Source organism: Neoarius graeffei, chromosome 19 (assembly GCF_027579695.1).
Source record: "Neoarius graeffei isolate fNeoGra1 chromosome 19, fNeoGra1.pri, whole genome shotgun sequence".
Taxonomy (NCBI): domain Eukaryota; kingdom Metazoa; phylum Chordata; class Actinopteri; order Siluriformes; family Ariidae; genus Neoarius; species Neoarius graeffei.
In genome coordinates this window covers 19,212,567-19,238,544 of record NC_083587.1, presented here as the reverse complement: position 1 = coordinate 19,238,544, position 25,978 = coordinate 19,212,567, and the positions used below count along the sequence as shown (strand labels likewise).

The 25,978-nt window shown below is 41.5% G+C and overlaps 1 protein-coding gene across 1 annotated transcript; it reads right to left on the bottom strand.

Moving 5' to 3' along the window:
- Window positions 1-24,470, bottom strand: eif1axb (eukaryotic translation initiation factor 1A X-linked b). Its single transcript, XM_060899796.1, has 7 exons — window positions 24,296-24,470; window positions 18,084-18,167; window positions 14,503-14,606; window positions 14,011-14,061; window positions 1,448-1,529; window positions 1,260-1,351; window positions 1-1,001 (listed from the first exon to the last, which is right to left on the bottom strand). Exons 1-7 carry the CDS (start codon window positions 24,309-24,311, stop codon window positions 996-998), a joined length of 435 nt encoding a protein of 144 aa, XP_060755779.1. The 5' UTR covers window positions 24,312-24,470; the 3' UTR covers window positions 1-995.
- Window positions 24,471-25,978: the final 1,508 nt, after the last annotated feature.

The following is a 25,978-nucleotide window of genomic DNA, read 5'->3' as shown; positions in this document are numbered from 1 at the left end:
TTTCAGTTAGTACGGGCTTTTATTTCAAAATCAAATTTTGTTTTTATCGAGTAAAAGCAGCAGAAAAGGAACACCACCTACTTTTCCATTACGTCATCCTGATGGTAATGTTAACGATGTAAATCCACAAATTAAAGACAATTTGTTTTTTGTTGGTTCCCCCCCCGAAGGACACAATTCATTAAAAAATGACCCATCATTTCAGTTTTGATTCTTGTATACAAAAATATTGAGCTTCAATTCCCCCCCCCTTAAAATTATAGAATGAATTCAAGAAACATTTCAGAAAAAAAAAAAAAAAAACCTCACATTTGAACTCCATATACACGGACAGAAATGCTACTATTAATTAACTTGTTTAAAAGGAAACATAACGAGACGTGCAGAGATTTTAAAGATTAGATCAGAATCAGTGCACGAAATTAGCATCAGTCATGAAGAGAAAAAGCATCGGTGCATCTCCAGGGCCAATTTAGTTTGGGTTTTTTAAGCAGCTCTGTGGATTTAAAAAAAAAAAAAGCCCCACACACCACCACAGACTTCTGTTTAAAAAAATAATTATAAAAAAAAAAAATTTACAAATAAAAATATCAGTGGAAACATTCCTGTGATTTCCCAGAGACAGACTCGATGCGCGTCCCATCATCGACCTATTTATCTAATTAAAAATCAAAAACAGACAGGAAGCTACTCTTCTGAAACATTTCTCTTGATCATCTGAACACTACAAGAATTACAGACTGCAAGACAAACATTAAATTGTTTTTTTTTTGTTTATTATTGTAAATCCAGAGATTCTTCAACTAAATGCCATTTGGTGTGAAATTAATATAAATACAGTAAAAACTAAGCGCATTGTTGATACTGGTACAGTCGTGTAGTTAGTGATGAAAGCCCTAAATCTGAGTCACGGGGTCCAAGAGAGGGTCAGACTCCACGCAGCCCGTCTCTGCCGGCACACAGAAGTCCACTTCCTCCTTAGCAGCAGCTCCACGTTAGATCTACAGTGACACATGGAACACGTTCAGTGAAATTCGACAGACAGACAACACAATCTTAAAAAGATACAGTGACTAGAAACCAGGCTGATTAAACAAACATTCTATTCCTTTTACCAAAGAGCGGAGTGCTATCCGCCCTCTTCTGCATACACACAGTTGTGTCTCTGAGGAGGAAGTAAGCTCCTCCCACCCAGACTGCACCAAACTCACAATCCCTGGACACTTGATTCTCATGGAAATGACTCTGTTTGCACTCACATCATCAATGTCCTCGTCATCATCTCCAATATCATCGAACTGAATTTCGTCGTCGTCTCCGGGTCCGAACGTGTCCGTCTCATTGATTTTGGCTTGGGGAGAAGAAAAAAAAAAAAAATCTGGTTAGGTGACGAAGCTCTTAATGAGCAATTCTGAGAGACAGAAGTGAATTACAGGAAGAGAGATACCGTGTTCTGGAAGCTCTCCATACGCCTTCAGACTCCGAGCTTCATCAGCATTGTACTTCAAAATAACATCCGCTTTCGTGTCCTAAAATAAAAACACTTTGTAAGTCAATGACTGTGTTTTTCATATGTCAAGGCCTCTTAACCCGGGTGCATTTTTGTTTTTATGTTCCTTTGACAAAATTCAAAAGTTTAATGGTGGCACCAGGAGCTCAAAGTTATGGAAAAAGCTGCTATTTTTTTACTTTTATGACAAAATTTCAATCACTTTTCATGAAACATTATGGCACCTTATAGAGTATACCAAATATCTTCGATCCACATTTTTAGTACATATTCTAAATATATTCTCAAGCACAGTTTGAGTTTTAGCTGTTCATTGAATCATTGTTCAACTACTTTTAAACAATACAAATGTATTATGAATCACATTAACGCTTCTCAATCCCTTGCAAAGGTTCTTAACATGATCTCTGGCTCACAAGAAATCAATAAATGGAGTCCAACATTGTGATTCAAACCTTACACGAAAACATAAAATAAGCGTTTTTTGGCAAAAAATGAACCTCATGGTGCCACCATTAGACTTTTGAATATGGTCAAAACATTTTACAGGATGTCTTTATTGGTGAAGGCAAGGCAAGTTTATTTATATAGCACATTTCATACATAGTGGCAGTTCAATGTGCTTTACAGAAGTAAAAGCAAAACAGTAAACAATAGAAAATAAAATTACATAAAATAAATGGGGAAGAAAAATAATAAGAATTGAATAGTAGAAATAAAATAATAAAATGAAGTAAAAGTTCAATTAAAAAAACAGCAGAATAAAATAGAATAAAAGTTAAGTAAAATTTAAAACATGCAGAGACTGTAAAAGTAAAAAGAGTTTAAAACATGTAGAGATGACAATATTAATTTAGCAGAAAGCATCTGAGAACAGCTTGGTCTTTAATCTAGATTTGAAGCTGCCAACAGCAGGAGCATCTTTAATGTCCTCTGGCAGTTGGTTCCATAGCTGTACTGCATAGTAGCTAAAAGCTGCTTCACCACACTTTGTTTTAACAACAGGTTTTACCAGTAAATTTTGCTGCTGCAATCTGGTAGATCTGATTGAGTTAGGCCGCTGCAACAGAGAGGGGTAATTGGGCCCTGTACCATTTAGAAAAGGAACACCCAAACAAAAATGCATCAGATTTTATGAAAGTGAGGGCAACTGATGCACCCTAGGGGGCACACACCCAGAGCAGGGCATGAGGCTGTCATTACGGCTCACTCATTCAGCGGTGGAGATTGTAACAATACAGGGGATTATGGGTAATTTACCAAGTTGTGAGCCACTGTCTGGTGGAACAGAGCTTTAAAGGCAGAGAGAAACATAACCCTCTCCCTAGAGCTGTGCAATATATCGTATTTTTATCACGATATTGATATTGGTGTCAAACGATATCAAAATTCATAATATCGATATGAAACGATTTTTTGTCATTTGTAAGGTAAAACAACCCTTCTGTCCCCTAAGGCACACCGTAGCCTTGTATACGTCATCCATTCTACTCCCGCGATATCTCCGCAACAGTAAAAAAAATCAGTTCTTCTGTTTTCATACGTGTCGGGTGATTTGATATATTGATTTGTTAATATGTTGTTTGATTTGCTTGCTAATAGTTATAATAATACAATTAACATATATTTACGTCATATTTTTGGATGTGGGACTGGGTAATATAAAAATGGCATCTACGGAAGAAAACAAGCACAACAATATTAGCACATATCCAGCTTGCTAGCTGTGTTAGATGTGTTAAACCGTGTGGATTTAAGTGGAATAATTGCGAGTCATCCTGTGGTCAAGGCAGCGTTTTAAGGTAAGGCAATTTGGTTATTAATGTTGCCCGCCGCGGCATGTTTACTTGGGTTCATTTGATTTTGACTTGTGCATCTGCAGCTAGCATCATGCTTTGAAGTAGGTTCTGCTGAGGACGGGTTTATTGTGCGATGTAGACGGACTCAGATGTAATTACATTGTTTTTAAAATTCCGTGCGCTTAAAACGGTGTCCCCCTGCTAATCATGTAGCCCTAATCATGTGTTGCTTTTACTTTTCATAATGGCGAGTGAAATATCTCTGCAAATGGTATTTCAATGCTGACATGCCAAAAAGATAGCGGAGTCCACATTTGGAAGATGAAGGAAGAGAAGCCTGATGCTTGAAAATAGATCGCTTAATCCACAACGCATATCTGTATTTGAGACATAACCTGCAACTAGTGGGGATGTTTTGGAATGACTGTGCATGGGGTGTTTTTGGCCACAGAACACTAACCCACAGTAGTAGGAGGACTACTGGGTTCGTGGATTTTGTCTGTTGACTGAGCGAAGCATGGTGTTTGCCTTGTGCCATTTCACGTAGCATCTAGCCGCAGTGCCACCTACACTTTCAGGGAATGTTTACATGCCGCTGAGCTATTTTCATGTATGTTAATTCTTAAGGACTTGTCTCTATATTGTGCGTGTTCACACACGGACTGGCCATCGGGAGTAGCGGGAGTTTTCCCGGTGTGCCGGTGGTTCAGTGTGGGCTGGCGGAGAAAAAAACAAAAAAAGTTGCGCGCTGGCCTTTAATATGATAAGCAATGTTAACAGTTTCTTAAAGAAACAGTTAACATTGCTTATTACAGTTGCGCGCTGGCCTTTAATATGATAAGCAATGTTAACTGTTTCTTTAAGAAACTGTTAACATTGCTTATCATATTAAAGGCCAGCGCGCAACTGTTTTGTTTTTTTTTCTCCGCCGGCCCACCGGGAAAACTCCCGCTACTCCCAATGGCCAGTCCGTGTGTGTGCGCGTGTTTAATGTTGGTGTCTTAACAACACACAAGCTTACGTTGTAGTGTGTGTGTGTGTGTGTGTGTGTGTGAGAGAGAGAGAGAGAGATTTTATCCTTGGCTGGCTACGAGCCAGTGTGGACGTTGCGCAGTAATCACTGGTAATACCAGCGCTGGCTCCATCCTCTGTGATCGGAAATGTTGAGTGAGGAGAACGTGAGCCTTGTGCAGGCTATAGGACCTATGCAAAGTACACGCTTGCACAGTAAATAGTTTAAGTAAAAGGCGTTTCAGGGTACAACGGGAAAGGTTGACAGGTAGCCTATGAGGCCTGTACTATAAAAATGTGGCCCGGTGCCTCGGGTGTTGATGATCGGGGCTTTAAAAAAAAGGTGTATAAATATCGTTTTAAAAATCGCGATATCGATATTTACTGAAAAAATCATGATATTGATTTTTTCCATTATCGAGCAGCCCTACCTCTCCCTCTTGGATAATAATAGTACAAGTCCCAATAATGACAACTGATCACTGAAACCCACGTCGTAAATGTCAGGAACATTCAGAATTTGTCGAGTTAAATTTCCCACCAAGGGAATCCCAGTACCAACGTTGCCATTATTAGCTGGCTTTCGCGTGACGTCACGAGTGTGAGCGGTTTTACCACGGATGTCCATACAGTGTAGCTTCTGTTCAACACTCTGCTAGATTACAATCATTTTGACTGAAACTTGTGACAGAACCCCACGTAGAAAGAGAGACAAATCGTTAAAGTACAATCTACAACTGTTATGGAAAAGGGAGAGGGGGAAAAAGCGCCTGGAAAGCGATGTATAGCTGCCGGGTGCAGGAACACAAATGCAGTTGTGGGCGTGGCCCTGTTCCTTTTCCCGAAAGATAATCACTAATTCGTCAAGACTTTGCTACAATGAATTGCAAAGCATTTTGTTTCCAACATACTGTAATACTACTAACTTGAGGAATTCATCTTCAACTGCCAGTCATTCAAACACCCCCCGGGTCACGCCATTTACTGGGCGGTCTACTGCTGGCGAGAGACTACGCACAGCCACGGAAAAGCTGAACTAAAGACTGGCAGCTGTAGCTGTACTAGGCTAGCATATCATCTCAGTCTTTTTTTTTAAAAAGTCTATTCTAACTCTAAGAACGTTTTGGAAAGCTTATTGCATATTTGCATGTCAGTCTTCACGATCGTCCTCGGGTTCATCGGTGTCACTGAGCCCGCCCTCATCGGACAATTCTGGCTCGAATCGGTACACTTCGATACCCCTCTCTTCTTCCCCATCGCTGGCCACTTCTTCTTCTGCTAGTACGTCGTCATCAACTTGAACTGACGAAAAACTACTAAAACCTGAAGTTTCTCCCTCACTAAATTCCTGCTCGCTCACGTTGTTGTTTGTGGCCGACACAAACCTGTGACATTACGCGGCTCCCGTCTGCTACTTCCGGTCGCTTGGCGTCGGTTCTAAAAAGGCTAAATTTATTTGGCTTTTGTCTGCGAATATATATCCTAGAGATGAAAGTGAAGCAAAGAAAAAAAAAAAACCCTGAACTTTTGAAAGTCAAACTAAGTTTTGTGGTTTTTTTTTTTTTTTTTTTGGGGGGGGGGGGGGGACATCTCCCGAAAATATTTTAATAACATAACACGCAAAACCCTGCATTCTAGTACTTATTTCACTAAAACAAGTTATAACTTTTAAAGGTGCCCTTCCACCAAAAACGTTTAATACTGGCTCTTTTTGAAATACTTATAGTTCACTCCGAGTTGCATATGCATGCGAAAATGTAATTCTACCCCCATTCCCTGTATTAGCTTATGAAAGAAAATAGTCGGAAAAACGAGCGAATCTGAAAAAGCCCTATGAACTTGTGTCACTTTGAAAATTAGTATTCATGGCCTCGCCCACCTTGGCTTGCGACCGCCCATGGGAAGAAAGTTCGGATTTAAGCGCAAATGCCGCTTTTCCACTACAAACGTGGCTGAGCCGTGCCGTGCCGAGTCGAGCTGAGCGGGGCTGTTGGAGTTGCATTTCGACTACAACCGCGCTGAACCGTGCTGGCTGGAAGTGGGTGGACACATTGGGTGGAGTTAGCGAAAGTGGGTGGACGTCAGGTGATGTCGTTAAGCAGCGCAAACAGTGACATCAGTGACAGTGGCGGAACAAGTCAGAGCCGGGCCGGGGGCGGGGCAAATGACCGGGCCCTTTATTAAAGCTTATCATAACATCATTTTAGGCTACAAAATGTCCGCAACTGCGGTGTTTACCAATTTCAACACTACCGGGTGCAACTATGTTATTTAGTACATCAAGTCCTTCAAACGAACATGTAACTCAGAAACAAAAAACATTAGGATACTGTACATGGCTCATAATAAAACATCAATAGCCTATACTGCGCACATTATTTGAAGGGCATACGAATGAGCGCTCAGAGGTTGCAACGGTGACAGGAAGAGTCAGAAATAAAAGGAGGGCGGTGCAAACCTCACTGAATGCACTGTGTTTACCAATTTCAACACTCCGGGGTGCAACTATGTTAGTTTGTACATTAAGTCCTTCAAACGAACATGTAACTCAGAAACAAAAAAACATTCGGCGACATACTGTACATGGCTCATAATAAAACATCAATAGCCTACTGCGCGCATTATTTGAAGGGTATACGACGAGCCTTGCGCTCCGCGAACTCGTCCACGATGCTCTGTATGTCACTGATTCAGTGATCTTTTAAGCGGTAGTCTCACGACCCGAATAGTAAACAATAAACATGGAGGACATGGAGTCGTTAGTGTTGCTGGTCTCGGTGCTGTGGCTTGTTGTCACCGACAACGCGGACAGATACTGGCAAGAGCGTATAGATGAGGCGAGGCGCATAAGGCTTCAGAAATTCTCGTAATTCATAATTATTCTTCTTCCGGGTTTGCGGTGTTTACAGATCCCAGCGCGTTCGCGGGGCGTGTGTGGGCATGTGAGGACACTCCTCCTCACCAATCAGTGCACAGGGGAGTGTCTGCTCACGCCCCCAACCTCACTCGGCACGGTTTGGCTCGCTTCAGCCCCACTCCAAAACGGTGCGAGTTTTAGGGTCTAAGCAGGGCTGAAACGAGCTGAGTCGTGCTGGTTTTTGGTAGTCGAAACGCGAGCCGTGTCGGGCTGAAGTGAGCTGAAAAAGGGTAGTGGAAAAGGGCCAAAAGAGAGATAGCAGAGCCCATCTCGTCAGTAGCTAACGAAGAGGACCTAACAGCAAGTTGAAAACACGTCTGAACAAGTTCGTGCCTGTGTTATTTGTGGCAGTAACACATCAACGTTGCATTTCTTGCCCAAGATAGAAGAGGTGAAGAAGAAATGGTTGGAATTTATCATTGGAACACCACCAGCGAAGTATAATGCAGTGTTAGTACTGTGTTCTGATCATTTCAACCACAGTGACTTTTCAAACTTCGGTGCCTTCAGTAGTGGTTTTGCTTCGAGGTTGTTTTTAATCCCTGGATCTGTACCGTCAAGACGATCGACCACCAGCTCACAAGCTGTCAGTAAAACATGAACTTTTTGTTCGAAGGTTTTCGTTACAAAATAGCATGTTCATATTCTCCACGTTAGCATGCATGACATGGTCACAAGCTAGGCAGGGATGAGAGTTTTCCGCTTTTTCTGAGTAAAAACGACCTTTTTATATTATGCCAAATCCGTTGAGAAATTTTTTTATTAATTTTGGGGGGTTGGGGTATGCTCCTTCATGCTGTTCAAACTTTATTCAGGGATGTGATTTGGGGCTGGTGAAATTATCTGACAATTTTAGCCGGGGGTCTGGGGGCCGCAGGCCCCCAGCTGGTCCAGGGCAGCACCCTGGTGGGGGGACAAAGTAGTCAATGAACCAAAGTAGTCAAATTTTGAAATGCAAGGTAGAACTGTCCAGACAAGTCGCCAGGTCATCACAGGGCTGACACACAGACACAGACAACCATTCACACTCACATTCACACCTACGCTCAATTTAGAGTCACCAGTTAACCTAACCTGCATGTCTTTGGACTGTGGGGGAAACCGGAGCACCCGGAGGAAACCCACGCGGACACGGGGAGAACATGCAAACTCCGCACAGAAAGGCCCTCGCCGGCCACGGGGCTCGAACCCGGACCTTCTTGCTGTGAGGCGACAGTGCTGACTGCTACACCACCGTGCCGCCCTTAATTTTTTTTTTATTGCTGTAAATTTTGTTAATTATGCCTTAGATATCACGGTAATGTGTAAATAATGTAATGTATCTACACTGGTTGTAAATTTAATTAAGTTCATTTCATTCATTCATTCATAATTAGCATACTTTTTTAAAAAATAATTAAAAAAAAAAAATAAATAAATAAATAAATAAATGAATTTAACAACCTGGCTGATAACACTGGTAAAGATGATGTTGACACTTCTCTAAAACGAAACTAACTTTATATAGTAGCCTCCATATACACACACTGAAGGCTCAATCCCAAATCACTTCCTCCTTCCTATACAAGTGCCCTACACCGCACACACAGCGAGCCCCTGTAGTCTCTCTAGTGCACTCTATATGCCTTATGGAGCGGTTTGGTCTTCAGCGCAACAGATTTCCTCTTCATCAGCGCGGTGGAGCAACAGGACAGGGGGCGTTTCCAGCTGCACAGCGCTCACTTTCACTTGGCCTGTTAGCCAGAGCAGGCAGCTGCAACACATATTTTGACTTCCTATGTAGCCAGAAGAAGCTATACATGCTCCAAAATAGGATTAAATTATAAATAAATGGCCTTGACAGACTTGTGTTTAAGCGGTGTGTTAAAGCTCTTGCTAGCTACATGGCTAAGTAGCAACAAGCCTGAGTGTAAAGTAACAGAACTTCACTGCTACTAGCAAGCCGTGCTAACTCAGGAGCTAACCCTGGTGTCGGGTCTGTTCCCTGAGCAAATGTTCCAGTCATTTTACACCCAAAGTGGAAATATTTCTGCGGACTAAATGACGAACTGCATCTCCTCCTCTCTTTCCTTTCCTCTCCTCTCAGTGCGCCGGTACGTGAACTCATTCCGGGTGACCGTCAGCCAACCTCTCGCCTCCCTAAACACACACACACACACAAAGCCCACTAGCTCGACCCAGACAACCGTGTCCTGTCAAACACACTCAGCTCTGCCACGTCGGACAAAACGCACACATAAAAAGCTGAGTTTGTTCGTGACCAAACGCCACACACTCACAGATAACACGCTGATGCATAGAGGGGCCTCCAGCAAGCACGCCATCTCTCTCTGCCCCTGAGCGAGAGACGATCCGCCCCAACCTGAACAAATGTCTCACAGTATTATGTCCAACGTCTGTAGCAACCTCCTTCTCCAACCATTCCCAGCGGAACTTGTTTTTCACTATTCTGTCGATTTCTTTAACTCGATTTGCATTTTTACACCCGATCACGGAGGCTGCCATCTTTCAACTCTTTGTTTGAAGCGAGCTTACATACAGCTATCTAACAAGCGCGTTCATTGGTTGTTACAGAGTGATGGGCCAATCACGTACCTCGTTTCATCTCAATGACGGAATTACTGAAAGTCAGAACGAATAGGATACGAATGCGGATTTTTGAGCGAAAAATCGGAAAAAATTTTCAAATTTTGAGGTGAAAAAAGTGGAATTCCGTGAATTCGCGGGAAAAAAAAAAAAATCACATCCCTGTTTATTAACTCCAACAATGTTTAAACATTTGTAAGTTGCAATCTTTAGTCTCGTTTAAATCTCGTTGAATGTGATGTAAAATTTGTTATCTACATTGTTATTGGTCAAAACATTGATGTCGAGATCATAACAGCCAATCAAAACAGTTTTTACAAAGACACCCACATCCGCTTGTTCTGACCCACTGGAGGTAGCGTCACAGTGCTGTTAGCCAATCAGAGGTAACACGTTTACATGTCATGAATATTAATGAGCAAGAGCTGAAATCCTGTCGTTCTCCCGCCACCCACTCATCCATCAAACTAGAACAGCCTGAAACAGGAGAACCACAGCATTTTTTTCACCAAAACCGGCTCACAGGGCATTCATTCATACTAGAGACCACCGCACAATTAATGAAAAAACGATGCAATGACACCTTTAAGCCTTTTTCTTTCATGTACGTTAATGATTAACATGTCAAAAATATCAAATTTAATTCCCCTAGTTAAGGAGTAATTTTCAGGAGCGCACTTAGAAAACGCGGTGATTTTCCTGCTACACAGTTCATTACTCAGAGGAAAAAAAAAAAAAAAAAAAGACAGTTGAAGGTAAACTCAGCAAAATCCCAAAACAGTACTGTTAATAAAAAGTAAAGGTCCATTAGAGTTTCTAAAGCTTTCAGGTTTCAATGTTGGGGACATTGAGGCTCGTTTATCAATCTTTGAGTCGAGTTGTGCGTTTGCAGAAGCTAAAGTGAACTAAACATTTCCAATTCATATTTATGCAAGTTGAAGCCAATTGTTTACATTAGTTCGTATTGTCTGTAAATTTAAACACACCAATGAATACCAAATTTCTCATGTAAATCAGGGGCGTAGCTAGGATTTTTCAGGGTGTGTGTGTGCGTGTGTGCCACACACTTACTGGCAGCCTGAGTACATTATGTAACAAAACTAGCAATGGGAATTATTTTTTAGGCAGCTTAGAAACCGGGGCGGCACGGTGGTGTAGTGGTTAGCGCTGTCGCCTCACAGCAAGAGGGTCCGGGTTCGAGCCCCGTGGCCGGCGAGGGCCTTTCTGTGTGGAGTTTGCATGTTCTCCCCGTGTCCGCGTGGGTTTCCTCCGGGTGCTCCGGTTTCCCCCACAGTCCAAAGATATGCAGGTTAGGTTGACTGGTGACTCTAAATTGACCGTAGGTGTGAATGGTTGTCTGTGTCTATGTGTCAGCCCTGTGATGACCTGGCGACTTGTCCAGGGTGTACCCCGCCTTTCGCCCGTAGTCAGCTGGGATAGGCTCCAGCTTGCCTGCGACCCTGTAGAACAGGATAAAGCGGCTACAGATGATGAGATGAGATGAGCTTAGAAACCAGCTCTTCCATTATTGCTGTTTCTTCGACGTTTTCTTGATGTGTTCTAGAAACGGCACTAAAACTTAGCTTCGAAACCACAAAATGCAACTTTGATGGAAAAAAAAATATATATATAATAAATTGATTACCTCTCTTCACCAGGGTCTCTGCACATTTCTGACCAGCAAAAATAATACTTCTTAAGACCATTTTAAGACCACTGAGTATAAAAAATAAGACTACTACCGCGGAACAAATACGTACAGTAAAAAAAAAAAAAAAGCACACTCTAGGTTAAGTTCAAAGCATTTTTTTTTATAAAAAATGTGCATCTTCAGTTTACAAAACAGAACATTAGCTGCCTTCTCGATATTTTAATAGTAGGGTACTGCTGTAAACAAACAGTGAGGAAACAAATTGATCTTCAGTTAACAAAACAGAACATTAACTGCTTTCTCAATATTTTAATAGTAGGGTACTGCCATGAACAAACAGTGAGGAAGCAAGGAAGTTTGACTACTGATCGAACTGCCTCTGGGGACTGTTGTTGCCCGACTAGCAGCATAGCGCATATGCTTTTCCCCTTTCGAGTGAGCGTCAAGGGCTTTACAGCCCATTGTTGTTAACTTGATGTCTTTCCGACATACCTTACATCTCGCTTCATATTCTGAAGTTGCTGTTGTTAGCCAACTTTTGTATTTTGGCTCCTCAAGCCACTTGTTACTAAACTTACACTTCCCCATCTCCGTTCATGTTCAAGTTCAACCACTTCTTCCTCGTCTGCTCTACTCTCAATGGTTCTACTACCAGTGTTGGGCACGTTACTTTCAAAAAGTAATTAGTTATAGTTACTAGTTACTTTTCCCAAAAAGTAACTGAGTTAGTAACGGAGTTACTTTGTCATAAAAGTAACTAATTACCAGAGAAAGTAATTACTCCGTTACATTTTGTTCCCCCTCAAAAAAAAAATCAAATTCAATTAGTGTAATCATAATAAAAGTGAATGTTAAATATGTTTAATGACTGAAATGGACACTTAACAGAACCAATTAGTAATGTTATCTACACTATATTAATATTTTTGTGGGACAATGTGAGATAAGACATCTATCAAATGGAATATATTTCTGTAGTTATTAAAATTGTTACTAATTACTGGCCACTGACGAGGACAAACGCTTTGTTCCTCGACATAATGTGTATTGCACGTAAACACTCTTGCCTTTTATTTCAAGTAATGAAAAGTGCTGGCTGTATTTCCAGTGTGAAAGCGCAGTGCTGGGCTGACCGCTCGCCATCGCTGGCTCTTCCGATTGAAAGAGCGCGCAGTAGTGCAGTAGGCGTGGCCTACCTACGTATGTTGTCCAAATCTACTCTGATTGGCTTACTGTGCCGTTGTCTCGTGTCTCCCCGCCCCACACGAAAGCAGAGGAAAGAAAGGCTGAACGAGCAGCATGCCAGATGAGAACAGCTTTAATAAAGTAACGCATAGTATTTTATTGTAAGTAACGGGAACGGCGTTATAACGATGTAAAAAGTAATTAGTTAGATTACTCGTTACTAAAAAAAAGTAACGCCGTTAGTAACGCCGTTTATTTCTAACGCCGTTATTCCCATCACTGTCTACTACATGGATAAAAGAACACACTGCCCCCAGTGGCGTGGTTCCTGCGCTATTAGAACTAGTGCAAGACACACAACGGCTCTTGTGCTATTTGTTCAGCATCTTGATAACAAACGACGCTGGTTGAATAAATAACGTTAGCGCGGAAAAAAAAAATCCAGACATATGTTTTTTTTTTCATTTACCGTAGGCTACCCGGATGAAATGTAATACCTCCCATGTGAAATTTAATACCATAGCTCAAAAAATAGCGAAATATAATGCTTTTTAAGACCTTAAAAAACACATATTAAAAATAAGACTTTTTAAGACTTTTTAAGGATCCGCGGAGACCCTGTTCACATCGAAAGAAGGAGGAAAGTTTTGCTTGTTTTGACACGACGGATTATTAACAAGAGGAAATACTTGTAATTCGCAACTAAAAAGACTGCAGCTACACTGGCAGCTTGAACATGCTTTCTAGTGCGATCGTGTTGTGCTTGCACAGAACTGTGTCAGTCCTGCGCGCCTTAGCACGTGCACCTGAAGGCGCGCCTAACGAGCTCCAGCACGCACGCCGTTAACAAAGAACACCTGTCTTTAATCAATGAACTATGTTTGGGCTATTTAAGGACTGCGCCCATGCAAGGACGATGCAAAGTATTACGCCGTGTCTAGGAACGCGAAAAATCCGAAAAATACATTTCTCCACTCGGAAAACTGGAGATTTTCAAGAGTTTTGTCAAATATCCGGATTTCCGGGTAAACCCGGAAGACTTTCATCCCTGATATCCGCTATCGTGCGGTTTAGAGAATAGTTGCCTTTGTCCAGGACTCAATAAACCTCGCCGAATTTAACTGCTATTCTGTTTTAGTGCAAGCAAAAAAAAAAAAAAAAAAAAGCCTTTCTCTCGGCTTTTAACTGAACCATCTCAGGTGTCTACAACCTGCGTGTTGTTTTTACAGCACAGCATCAGTGCACGTGTCCTGAGGAATATCTTTCTATGACTGTTATACTGTACGATATAAAGTCAGTGATATCAGTCCACACTTAACGCCCAGGCAGTAAACCTGAGCTGTAAACTCACCTGGTAATCCCTCAGGCCTATGAGGATGATGTCCGAGGTGTTGATCCAAACCTGTAGAGACACACGAGAGACGACAATAAAAATCCTTCCTTAAACAGCCAGATACAGAACGGGCCTCTTTCTCTGAGCAGATCTCAGGCTTTAAACAGTGTTTTTGTAATTGCCTCTTTTTCTGGAACAATCCGTCTCATCAATTTGGGGGCAGACAGAGAGAACGAGAGAGAGAGAGAGAGAGAGAGAGACACACAAAGAGAACGAGAGAGAGAGAGACACACACACGGGAGAGACACAGAGGAGAGAGCCAGAATGAGAGCGAGAGACAGACAGACAGAGAATGAGAGCCAGACCAACAGAGAGAGAGAGAGACAGACCAAGAGAGAGACACAGGCAGACAGAATATGAGAGAGACACAAACAGGAGAGACAGATAGACAAAATGAGAGCAAAAAAGAAAGAGCCAGACAGAGAAAATGAGAGAGAGAATGAATGACACCTTTTTCCGGAGTTTTCCTCGGATGTGACAAAGTCGTTTGACACCATCAAAGCACATGGCCTCCAATCTGCCGTTTCCCAACATCTTTATCACCTGGGCATACTCTGGGGGGGATGGACAGATACATAGATAAATACATACACCGTTTTAAAACGTGATGGAGTACACCCTTTCCGATCCAATCATGTCAACTTTGCTGAATTACTCTTTAAAATTAACCCTTTGGGGTTGAGAGCTTCGCTGGCGAAGATCGGCAGGTTTAGAATGAGTAGGTCATGCACTTAGATAAATATCTTTGTGATTTTTAATCCTACAAGCATGATAAACATTGACAAACTTTACAGTTTCCCATGTGCTCACTGACAAATATTGTAGTTTTAAAATGACCTAAATTAGATGAAACAAAACTTGTCACCTTCCTCAGTCACACCGGAGTCGGAGCGCTGAGCGCCCACTTACACATTCATAAAAGACTGTTCACATCGTAACCGCATGATCACTTTCAATTAGTTTCTCTTTCGCGGTGGGAACGCCCACCATAAACAGGATAAAATCTGGTCAGCCATAGTTTAGGCTATTTGGAGGTAAAACATTTTGCAAGATTGTGGATTTTATGCGCTTCAGATGATTCAGGACAGTGATTCAACGCAACCTTGAACTGCGACACTGATAAGCGATCCTTTACCCCCCCGACTCGATCCAGCCAAAGATCAGCTCGAGTACGTGTAAATATTTGTTCTATTTATTATGAGCAGATCAGCTGATGTGTGTGCTGTAATGAATACCCAGGAAAAATGACTGAGCAATTCCTCCAGAGTTAAAAAGTATTTTCCTCAAAAATAGCTAATTTTGCTCGATTTTGAGTTTAGAAAGTAAAATTTGAAGTAATTTTGTAACGGAGTTAATTTCAAGACACACTGAAGAGAGTCAAATACCAGATACAGTGGTGCTTGAAAGTTTGTGAACCCTTTCTATATTTCTGCATAAGTATGACCTAAAACATCATCAGATTTTCACACAAGTCCTAAAAGTAGATAAAAAGAACCAAGTTAAACAAATGAGACAAAAATATTATACTTGATCATTTATTTATTGAGGAAAACGATCCCATATTACATATCTGTGAGTGGCAAAAGTATGTGAACCTTTGCTTTCAGTATCTGGTGTGACCCCCTTGTGCAGCAATAACTGCAACTAAACGTTTCCGGTAACTGTTGATCAGTCCTGCACACCGGCTTGGAGGAATTTTAGCCCATTCCTCCGTACAGAACAGCTTCAACTCTGGGATGTTGGTGGGTTTCCTCACATGAACTGCTCGCTTCAGGTCCTTCCACAACATTTCTGTTGGATTAAGGTCATTTGGCCATTCCAAAACATTAACTTTATTCTTCTTTAACCATTCTTTGGTAGAACGACTTGTGTGCTTAGGGTCGTTGTCTTGCTGCATGACCCACCTTCTCTTGAGATTCAGTTCATGGACAGATGTCCTGACATTTTCCTTTAGAATTCGCTGGTATAATTCAGAATTCATTGTTCCATCAATGATGGCAAGCCGTCCTGGCCCAGATGCAGCAAAACAGGCCCAAACCATGATACTACCACCACCATGTTTCACAGATGGGATAAGCTTCTTATGCTGGAATGCAGTGTTTTCCTTTCTCCAAACATAACGCTTCTCATTTAAACCAAAAAGTTCTATTTTGGTCTCATCTGTCCACAAAACATTTTTCCAATAGCCTTCTGGCTTGTCCACGTGATCTTTAGCAAACTGCAGATGAGCAGCAATGTTCTTTTTGGAGAGCAGTGGCTTTCTCCTTGCAACCCTGCCATGCACACCATTGTTGTTCAGTGTTCTCCTGATGGTGGACTCATGAACATTAGCCAATGTGAGAGAGGCCTTCAGTTGCTTAGAAGTTACCCTGGGGTCCTTTGTGACCTCGCCAACTATTACACGCCTTGCTCTTGGAGTGATCTTTGTTGGTCGACCACTCCTGGGGAGGGTAACAATGGTCTTGAATTTCCTCCATTTGTACACAATCTGTCTGACTGTGGATTGGTGGAGTCCAAACTCTTTAGAGATGGTTTTGTAACCTTTTCCAGCCTGATGAGCATCAACAACGCTTTTTCTGAGGTCCTCAGAAATCTCCTTTGTTCGTGCCATGATACACTTCCACAAACATGTGTTGTGAAGATCAGACTTTGATAGATCCCTGTTCTTTAAATAAAACAGGGTGCCCACTCACACCTGATTGTCATCACATTGATTGAAAACACCTGACTCTAATTTCACCTTCAAATTAACTGCTAATCCTAGAGGTTCACATACTTTTGCCACTCACATATGTAATATTGGATCATTTTCCCCAATAAATAAATGCCCAAGTATAATATTTTTGTCTCATTTGTTTAACTGGGTTCTCTTTATCTACTTTTAGGACTTGTACGAAAATCTGATGTTTTAAGTCATATTTATGCAGAAATATAGAAAATTCTAAAGGGTTCACAAACTTTCAAGCATCACTGTACATAAAGCTGTTGTAAAAAGCAGTTTTAGAACTGTGTTGGAATTTGTGAAAAAACATGACCTTACCCATGGTGACAAACTGTTTTGATTACTTGACCTGATGGGATGAAGAGTTTGCAGTGGGAGAGGTTTTCACTCTTCTCACTGAATGGAATGGAATTTTTTTTACCCTTCTCAGTGAATACCCCTCCCACTGCCAACCCTTTATCACAAAACAATAGGACATACATTTTTTTTGGTGGCCAGTTAATTGTCCAAATCAGTGGAACAGATTTAAGTTTTTGTGCTCGATACATTCCTACGACTGAACAGAATCACCTCAAGTGATCAAAACGGTTCGACATAACGGGTAAGGTCACGTCTTTACACACATTCCCACACAGTTCTAAAACTGCCTTTTACATTTTTTAAGTACAATCATGACGTACATACGACATAAATGACACTGTAGCTGAACACAAAAGTCATATGACTTTGAAAATACGGCTTAAGATTTTTTGAAATTGACAAAAACAGAGCATACCAAAATCATTAAAGTGCCAGAAAATACCCTCAGACCCCAGAGTGTTAATCATCAAATGTCAAAGATTTATTGTCAAGAAATTCCATTGACTTTCAACTACGCTCTTTCAACCTAAAGAGAGAGTGAGTGATGCAGCAGAGCTTTAGTCTTTCCCGATCCTTCCTCCTCATCCAGATGCCCTTCATCTCTCATGCTAACACGATCATGCTCGTCATCTCTGCTAGTTAGCGCACCGCGAGCTGAGTTTGTTCTGTACCCCTGCATCGTACAGCTGCATTGCAGTCTGGGACACAGAGTCCAGTGTCTGCACCGGTGTCTCCACTACGTCTCATTAATATAAATGTTGAAAAAGGTGAGTGAGGAACTGCTCATTTTCACGCCTTATGTCAGAGATCATTGCCTGATGATGTCAGAGCAACACACAACTCGGGGGGCGGGAACAAGAACACAAGAATCTCAAGAGAAACAGATCATAAATATCTCAATCGTATCTCGAAACATGAAACATTTCCTTTAGTGAGATGGACGTGTTACCTTGCCCATCCTCTTTGAAAACCAGCTCCCTCTTCTCCGACTCATTTTCATTCTTACCACGTCGCCGGTTCTTTCCTCCTTTACCTATAGACAAGAACAGAAGGACAAGGTGCTCATGATCTTCTCAAAACATCCCGTAAACACACTCAGCGCTGCCCGTGTGTACTCTTCTACACCTGGATACTGCAACAGTCTCCAATCAGAATCTAGTTTGAGACTGGTTTCTTTTCTTCATGTCATTTCAGGAAAGGTCCCCCCCCCCAGTCTTTTCCTTACCGTTTCTGGTTTATTCAATAAAAATCTAAATTTACAGGTGTTTGAAAAAGCCAGGAACCAAAAGGACTCGGGTTGAGCAGATACATCGAGGCAAATACGCTGAACAAAATCCGCAAAAACACGTAAAGGACATGATGTTAATAAGACGACAAAATTATGGCGCTTGATAGAGCAAAACATGGAGCTTTACGGTCATTTGGCTCCTGACTTTTTGGACTCCCTGGACGTCAGTATTTCTGTAAAGGGCAATTCCAGCGTTATGGATGTGACACTTGAACTCAAAATGGCAACAAATGACCCAGTGCATGTTTTATTGTCTCCCAGTATTTAAACAGGTGTTGCATATTTTAAGGCTGTACCATACTGGAGAAGTGATAGAACAAGAACAATTCCCATAGTACATCTAGGGCATGCCAGAAAATGCCAATAAAAGATGCGTTATGGATGTGACAGAAAAAGTATCACTTTTCTTGGGTGACTGTACATTTTTATCAAACTCTGTGAAATCGTAAACCTAATGTCGAAATGGAGATATCCGTTTGATAGAGGGGTCCAAGGTGAATATTAAAAAATCTTTGTTTAAAATATTTTGTATTTCATGCAGAGTTTCGGAAGGAAAAGTCAGCGTTATGGATGCGACGAAATTCCGTTATGGATGTGACGCGTCTGAAATAGACATGGCATATGTTTAGAAAATCAGCAATTTAACCACCATAACCCTTTGAAAAACTCTCTAAATATCAACTAAAACTATCAAAGTTCTTAAATAATATTTAGGATGGCTATTGTTTTGCTGTTTTGTGGATTTTAGCATACATTTCTGTGGCTTGTGGCAATAATATAGAATTGTACATGATCAAAGTTGATTTTAGCTTGGTTTTTACATTATAAGAAAGAAAGACTGACAGTGACATATTAGGTTGGTTACAAATTGGTTCAGCTTGTTCACATCTGTAAAATACAGGCCTAGGTGAGATCTCTGGGAGTGGTTTTGATGTATTACATGTTGCTTTATTTTTGCATGGTGAGGTTGACATTTACATGGAATTGCCCTAAAGCTGCTTTTGAGTCTGGTTCCTGCCAAAAGTTCTTCATCATTGTCATCGTGAGTTCTTGGGTCGTAATTATCTCATTTATGTAAACAACCTATACATAAACATCAAAAGTATTTTTCATTTTGTTTGCTGATGACTCCAATATTTTCTTATCTGGTAAAGACGGACAAAAATGAGACTGTGAAATGAATGCAGGATTAATGAAAATTGATAGTTTGTGAGCTTTAAACCAGTTATCAGTCAATATAAAGAAGAGTTCATACATGATGTTTATTCCTATAAACCATCCAACACTTATTCTAATGTACATATAGCAAATAATATTTTAGAACAAGTTTCAGTTACTAAATTTCTAGGAACTCTAATAGATGAAAACCTCACTTGGAGAAAAAACAATAATCATGCAACATTTGTTTCCAACAAGACAACGAAAAATATCAGCGCCATCAGAAGAACAGGACATACGTTAACGAGAAAAATTCTTCTTAACTTATATTACACAATGATTTATCCTTACAGGTCATATTGTAATATTGTTTGGGCAAACACCTTTAAAAGCAACCTTAATGGCATGTTCACTCTTCTGCAAAAACGTTTTGACAGAATGATAACATTTTCCAATAGGTTTGTCACTTCCACTTCTTTGTTTAAATCCTTTGTTTCCTACTTTGTTTCTCATCTCATTTGACAGTCGCCATTTTATATCTAAACGCGCGTTTGACAAAATCACGTGACGTGTCGATAATAGTGATCACTTTCACTGGTGTCCACCATTATCGACACCCTGCGGGATTAAGGGACATTTACAACTGTTATGGATCGATCTTTGTGTAACATTGTTGAAGTAGATGAAGCACTTAAAAATAAATAAAGTTAAAAATAAGTGCTGTGATTTATGATACATTTTTTTTCTGATTCATAACAATGTTTAGAGTATTTAGAATCCGATTGCAATAAATAGAATTAGAGCAGAATTAAATTCCTCGCAAAGAAAAAAAATTACATGCTTGATATTTTCAGATTTTTTTTTTTTAACAGTCAGTGCATTTACATGTACATCCAAATCGAGCTGCTGTCAGTAATCGAGCTAAGGGTCCCAGCAGGGGTGCCAGAGAAATCCAATCCTACATGCACACAAGGAAATCGAGCTATTGTGTGAGGTACATTGTGCACCCGAGCCACAGGTGGCGCTACACGCCCCATCGTGTTGGTACACTTCCGGTTGTCGTCATGAAGAGCTATTCAAGAGTGTAAACAAAGTTATCAGTTCCGTGTTCACAAGAAGAACGACGACGAGGACAGCAACACCGAGAGATGTTGTTCCTCCTGACCTCTTCTGCTGCTCGCTACTACTACTGTTGTCATGCCGACCGAGGCTGTCGTGTTTCCCGCTTGTGGTCTCGTCACTTCCAGAAGGGGCAGTGCTGAAGTAAGTAGCTCGACTACGTAGCTCGATAGGGTTTACATGCACTAAGTAGCTCGGCTACAATCGCATAATCTAGGTCGCGTAGCTTGATTACGAGAAATCCAGTTCGGTTCGATTTCAGCCGAGCTAAGGTGTTTCCATGGCATTTAGAACTTCGATTTCAGTCGAGCAACGGCAGAAATTTGATTTTCTCTATGTGCATGTAAACACACCGAGTGATGATGTAAATGTCTACCACAAATTACAATATCAGGAGACATTTTACATTTTGGTTCAAGGAATGAGATGTGACCTTTGACCTGGATTTTCATGCGGTTACAATCTCAATTTCCTGTTGACATTTATTGGTAAACTACAAATTAATACAAACAACAACGAATGATTAACAAAATGTAATCTACGAAAATACTTAGAGACTGAAACAAAGATTTTCTGATGCAGGTTAAACATCAGTTCATTTGTTTATAAACATTAGAATTACTTCCTCATTTACGTAAACACCGACATGCATATATTTATGATGAGTAGCATGCTATAGATGCACAATGGTGTAACATAGGGAAAAATTTTTTAAATTCAGGTTTTGATTTTATGTACTGAAATAACTATTAGGCACAATTTTTACAATATCTATAAATTAGTTGTTTTTACCCATTTTAACCTTGAAATTAGCATTTTAATGATTACCCATAATGCATTGTTTATCGCGCTAAAACAAGCAAAAACGTTATAAGACAGTGGAACTACTACCTTTACTACCTTCACGTGGCGTCTTTCTCGATCGCACGTGCCTAGAAGCGTACCTTCTAGAACATTCCTGGGTGGTCACGGACTGTCACGTAGCCTAGTTCGGTTGTGAAACTCGCTAGGATGGAGTATTTTCGCGAGTTTAGTGGCAAACTTTTGCGCCGCAATTTCTCTATTCTCAAAATTTGTAACCTGAAACCCAACAAGAAATGTTTCATAATGTTTGGGATTTTGAAAAATACTTCTAGCAAGTTTATTTCGCTGTATTTTTCCGTGAAACTTGGCATAAATCATCCTTAAGTGATGAGCGTGACATTGTTATTTTGGTCTGGGTCACGGAGTTAGTTGGAAGCGGGAGAAATGAGAGTTTCTCAACTACAGCAGCACTTCACCATAGATGGCTGGCGTGTTTCACAGCGTTTGGGATTTACTAAATCGACTAAATCTCTAGATCTACTGAAGCTACGAGGATATAAATCACCAGGATTCTAATTTACTGGGTGAGAAGTATTATATATATATTTTTTGAAAGGTTTATTCGCGCTACAAGTCCATGAAAGTTGGAATTGTTCATGAAGAGGTTAGTTAGATTTTGGTAGCGTGACGCACACAACAAGCAAAAGAAAAAACAAATTTTCTTCCGAATTTCCTTGCTTTATCAAAATTATTTTTTGATACATTAAAAAAGACTGTTTATAATATTTAAGCGATTTTTTATTATAGAGAAAATTTGATCAAAACTTTCAAAACAGCATTCAAAGTGATTTTTCACAGGTGTAAATGTTACGTGTGACGTCCATAATTCTGTTAAATTTTAAGAACTAAAATTCTGTTAAAAATTCTAGATTTGTGCTATCATTCTGGGGTTTTGCTGAATAATACTTTAGGGAGTTCTCTTACAATGCTGAAAATTCAATGTTTTGGTGAAATTCTAGAAAAGTTATTTACATTTTAATGCGCCTGATAGCGACTGTGCTCACACAGCGTGCTACTCATATTATATAAAAGAGATTTTGTACTAAATACAAGTCTATGGAAAACATTTTAAACAAACACTGTTTTGTTAACTTAATACCACATACCAATTTTTTTTATAATCAAACCAGCTGGGCGCCGACAGTCGCCGAACGGCGCCGGCAACCGCGGGCAAGGGCGCCGACAGTCGCCGAACGGCGCCGGCAACCGCGGGCAAGGGCGCCGACAGTCGCCGAACGGCGCCGGCAACCGCGGGCAAGGGCGCCGACAGTCGCCGAACGGCATCGGCAACCACGGGCAAGGGCGCCGACAGTCGCCGGCAACCGTGGACAAAGGTGCCGACAACCGTGGACAAAGGTGCCGACAATTGTGGAACGGCGCCGATAACTGTGGACAAAGGTGCCAACAATTGTGGAACGGCACCGATAACCGTGGACAAAAGGTGTCTAATTGTGGAACGGTGCTGACGATTGTGGAACGGCGCCAATAACCGTGGTCAAAGGTGTCGATAATTGTGGAATGGCGCCAATAACCGTGGACAAAGGTGCCGATAACCGTGGACAAAGGTGCTGACAATTGTGGAACGGCGCCGATAACTGTGGACAAAGGTGCCGACAATTGTGGAACGGCGCCGATAACCGTGGACAAAAGGTGCCAACAATTGTGGAACGGCGCCGATAACCGTGGACAAAAGGTGTCTAATTGTGGAACGGTGCTGACGATTGTGGAACAGCGCCAATAACCGTGGTCAAAGGTGTCGATAATTGGGGAACGGCGCTGATAACCGTGGACAAAGGTGCTGATAACCGTGGACAAAGGTGCTGACAATTGTGGAACGGTGCCGATAACCGTGGACAAAGGTGCCGATAATTGTGGAACGGCGCCGATAACCGTGGCAAAGGTGCCAATAACCATGGACAAAGGTGTCGATAATTGTGGAACGGCGCCGATAACCGTGGACAAAGGTGTCGATAATTGTGGAATGGCGCTGATAACCGTGGACAAAGGTGTCGATAACCGTGGACAAAGGTGTCGATAATTGTGGAATGGCGCCGATAACCGTGGACAACGGTGCCTGATACGCCAAGTCATCCTCCCCCCCAGTGGAAGTTTGAGTAATTATTCATGCACAATTTACGTATCGAAAGTCTTTTCTACTTTTGCAACGGCCAAAAGATCGTTAAGGTGTCGATCATTGTAGCCGCTGCTCTAGTTCTTCCTCACGACTGCCACCTCTGGCTTACTGGAAGGATTTATTAAACATCTGCATCCAGATGTTGTGAACTCATTTGTCTGTTGTTGAGAATTAAACTAGGGGGGGAGAAATGCAACTCTGTCAACCAGTGGAACTTGATCAGTCGTTCAACAGCTGCGCGTTATCCGCTTATATATTCAATCCGTCACGACTTATTTGTATTTTAATTTTATTTTCTATCCAAGCACCAGAAGTGTGTGAGAAAAGCGCACGAGCCCTTTTGGTTAAATATGGATGGATCAACAATATATTTACTGACTTAAAACAACAATAATATCAGTAACACTACATATCTCACATCTGCACAAATCCTGATTCTCTTATTTTGAAGCGCCTGATTAATTATTTCCATTAAAAATAATAAACGAACATTAAGATGCTAACGCCGTGGCGTTAGCCTGCTAGCTAAACCAAGCTCGTGCTCTAAATCCGTCATACTTTTTGTCAAAAATAAATAAATAAATAAATAATACTTTACCTTTGTTTTTTGGCATGTTCTAGATACCCAACTCTTGTCTCTTTGTAAAACTGAGTAGATAGAAACACATATGTATATTTAAATACTTAAAAGAGCAAATTTGTTCCTACAAACAGACGCCTGTTAGCGACACCCGCTTGAAGAGAAAAAAAATCCTGCTCGAGTTGAGGCGTAATGCGCATGCGCAGATCATTCAAACTACACAAGCTTTATTCAGAATCAGTTTGGGAATCAACTGCCAAGTGATGCTCAGAGGATGAGATTAGGAAAACCCAAAAAGAGAAGAAACCGTCATCACCCGTCTAAGAACAGGCCATCCAGCACTCAACAAGACACTTCATGGAACAGGAAAATATCCAGCTGGGTTATGCAGACACTGTAATCAGCCAGAATCAGGGCAGCATGTGATAGTGGAATGTGACTTCTGTAAGGAGGAGAGAAAGAAACTAAGTGAAGCACTTAAAGAAATAAAGCTTCACCTCACACTAGAGAATATCTTAGGTAAGGCATTAGGATATACAGTCAAGCCTGAAATTATTTATACCCCTGGCAAATTTTGACTTAAAGTTACTTTTATTCAACCAGCAAGGTTTTTTTTGACCGGAAATGACACAGGTGTCTCCCAAAAGATAATAAGACGATGTACAAGAGGCATCTCATCTCATTATCTGTAGCCGCTTTATCCTGTTCTACAGGGTCGCAGGCAAGCTGGAGCCTATCCCAGCTGACTACAGGCGAAAGGCGGGGTACACCCTGGACAAGTCGCCAGGTCATCACAGGGCTGACACATAGACACACAACCATTCACACTCACATTCACACCTACGGTCAATTTAGAGTCACCAGTTAACCTAACCTGCATGTCTTTGGACTGTGGGGGAAACCGGAGCACCCGGAGGAAACCCACGCGGACACGGGGAGAACATGCAAACTCCACACAGAAAGGCCCTCGCCAGGCACGGGGCTCGAACCTGGACCTTCTTGTTGTGAGGCGACAACGCTAACCACTACACCACCGTGCCGCCCCACAAGAGGCATCATCTCATCTCATCTCATCTCATTATCTCTAGCCGCTTTATCCTGTTCTACAGGGTCGCAGACAAGCTGGAGCCTATCCCAGCTGACTACGGGTGAAAGGCGGGGTACACCCTGGACAAGTCGCCAGGTCATCACAGGGCTGACACATAGACACAGACAACCATTCACACTCACATTCACACCTACGGTCAATTTAGAGTCACCAGTTAACCTAACCTGCATGTCTTTGGACTGTGGGGGAAACCGGAGCACCCGGAGGAAACCCACGCGGACACGGGGAGAACATGCAAACTCCGCACAGAAAGGCCCTCGCCGGGCACGGGGCTCGAACCCGGACCTTCTTGCTGTGAGGCGACAGCGCTAACCACTACACCACTGTGCCGCCCCACAAGAGGCATCATTGTGGAAAAAATTATTTCTTAGCTTTTATTTACATTTGAACAAAAAGTGGCATCTCCAAGATTATTCATACCCTTTGCAAACTGTCACAGTCTATTGGAAAATCCAAAGTTCTATACCATTCCAAATAGTCCAAGCTGTTCTAAAGCATCCTAATTACCCTGATTAATTGGGAACAGCTGTTTTAATCAACTCAACAGGTGAAAAACAGCAGCTCTCTGCAGTTGGTTTGTGGACAGTCATGGC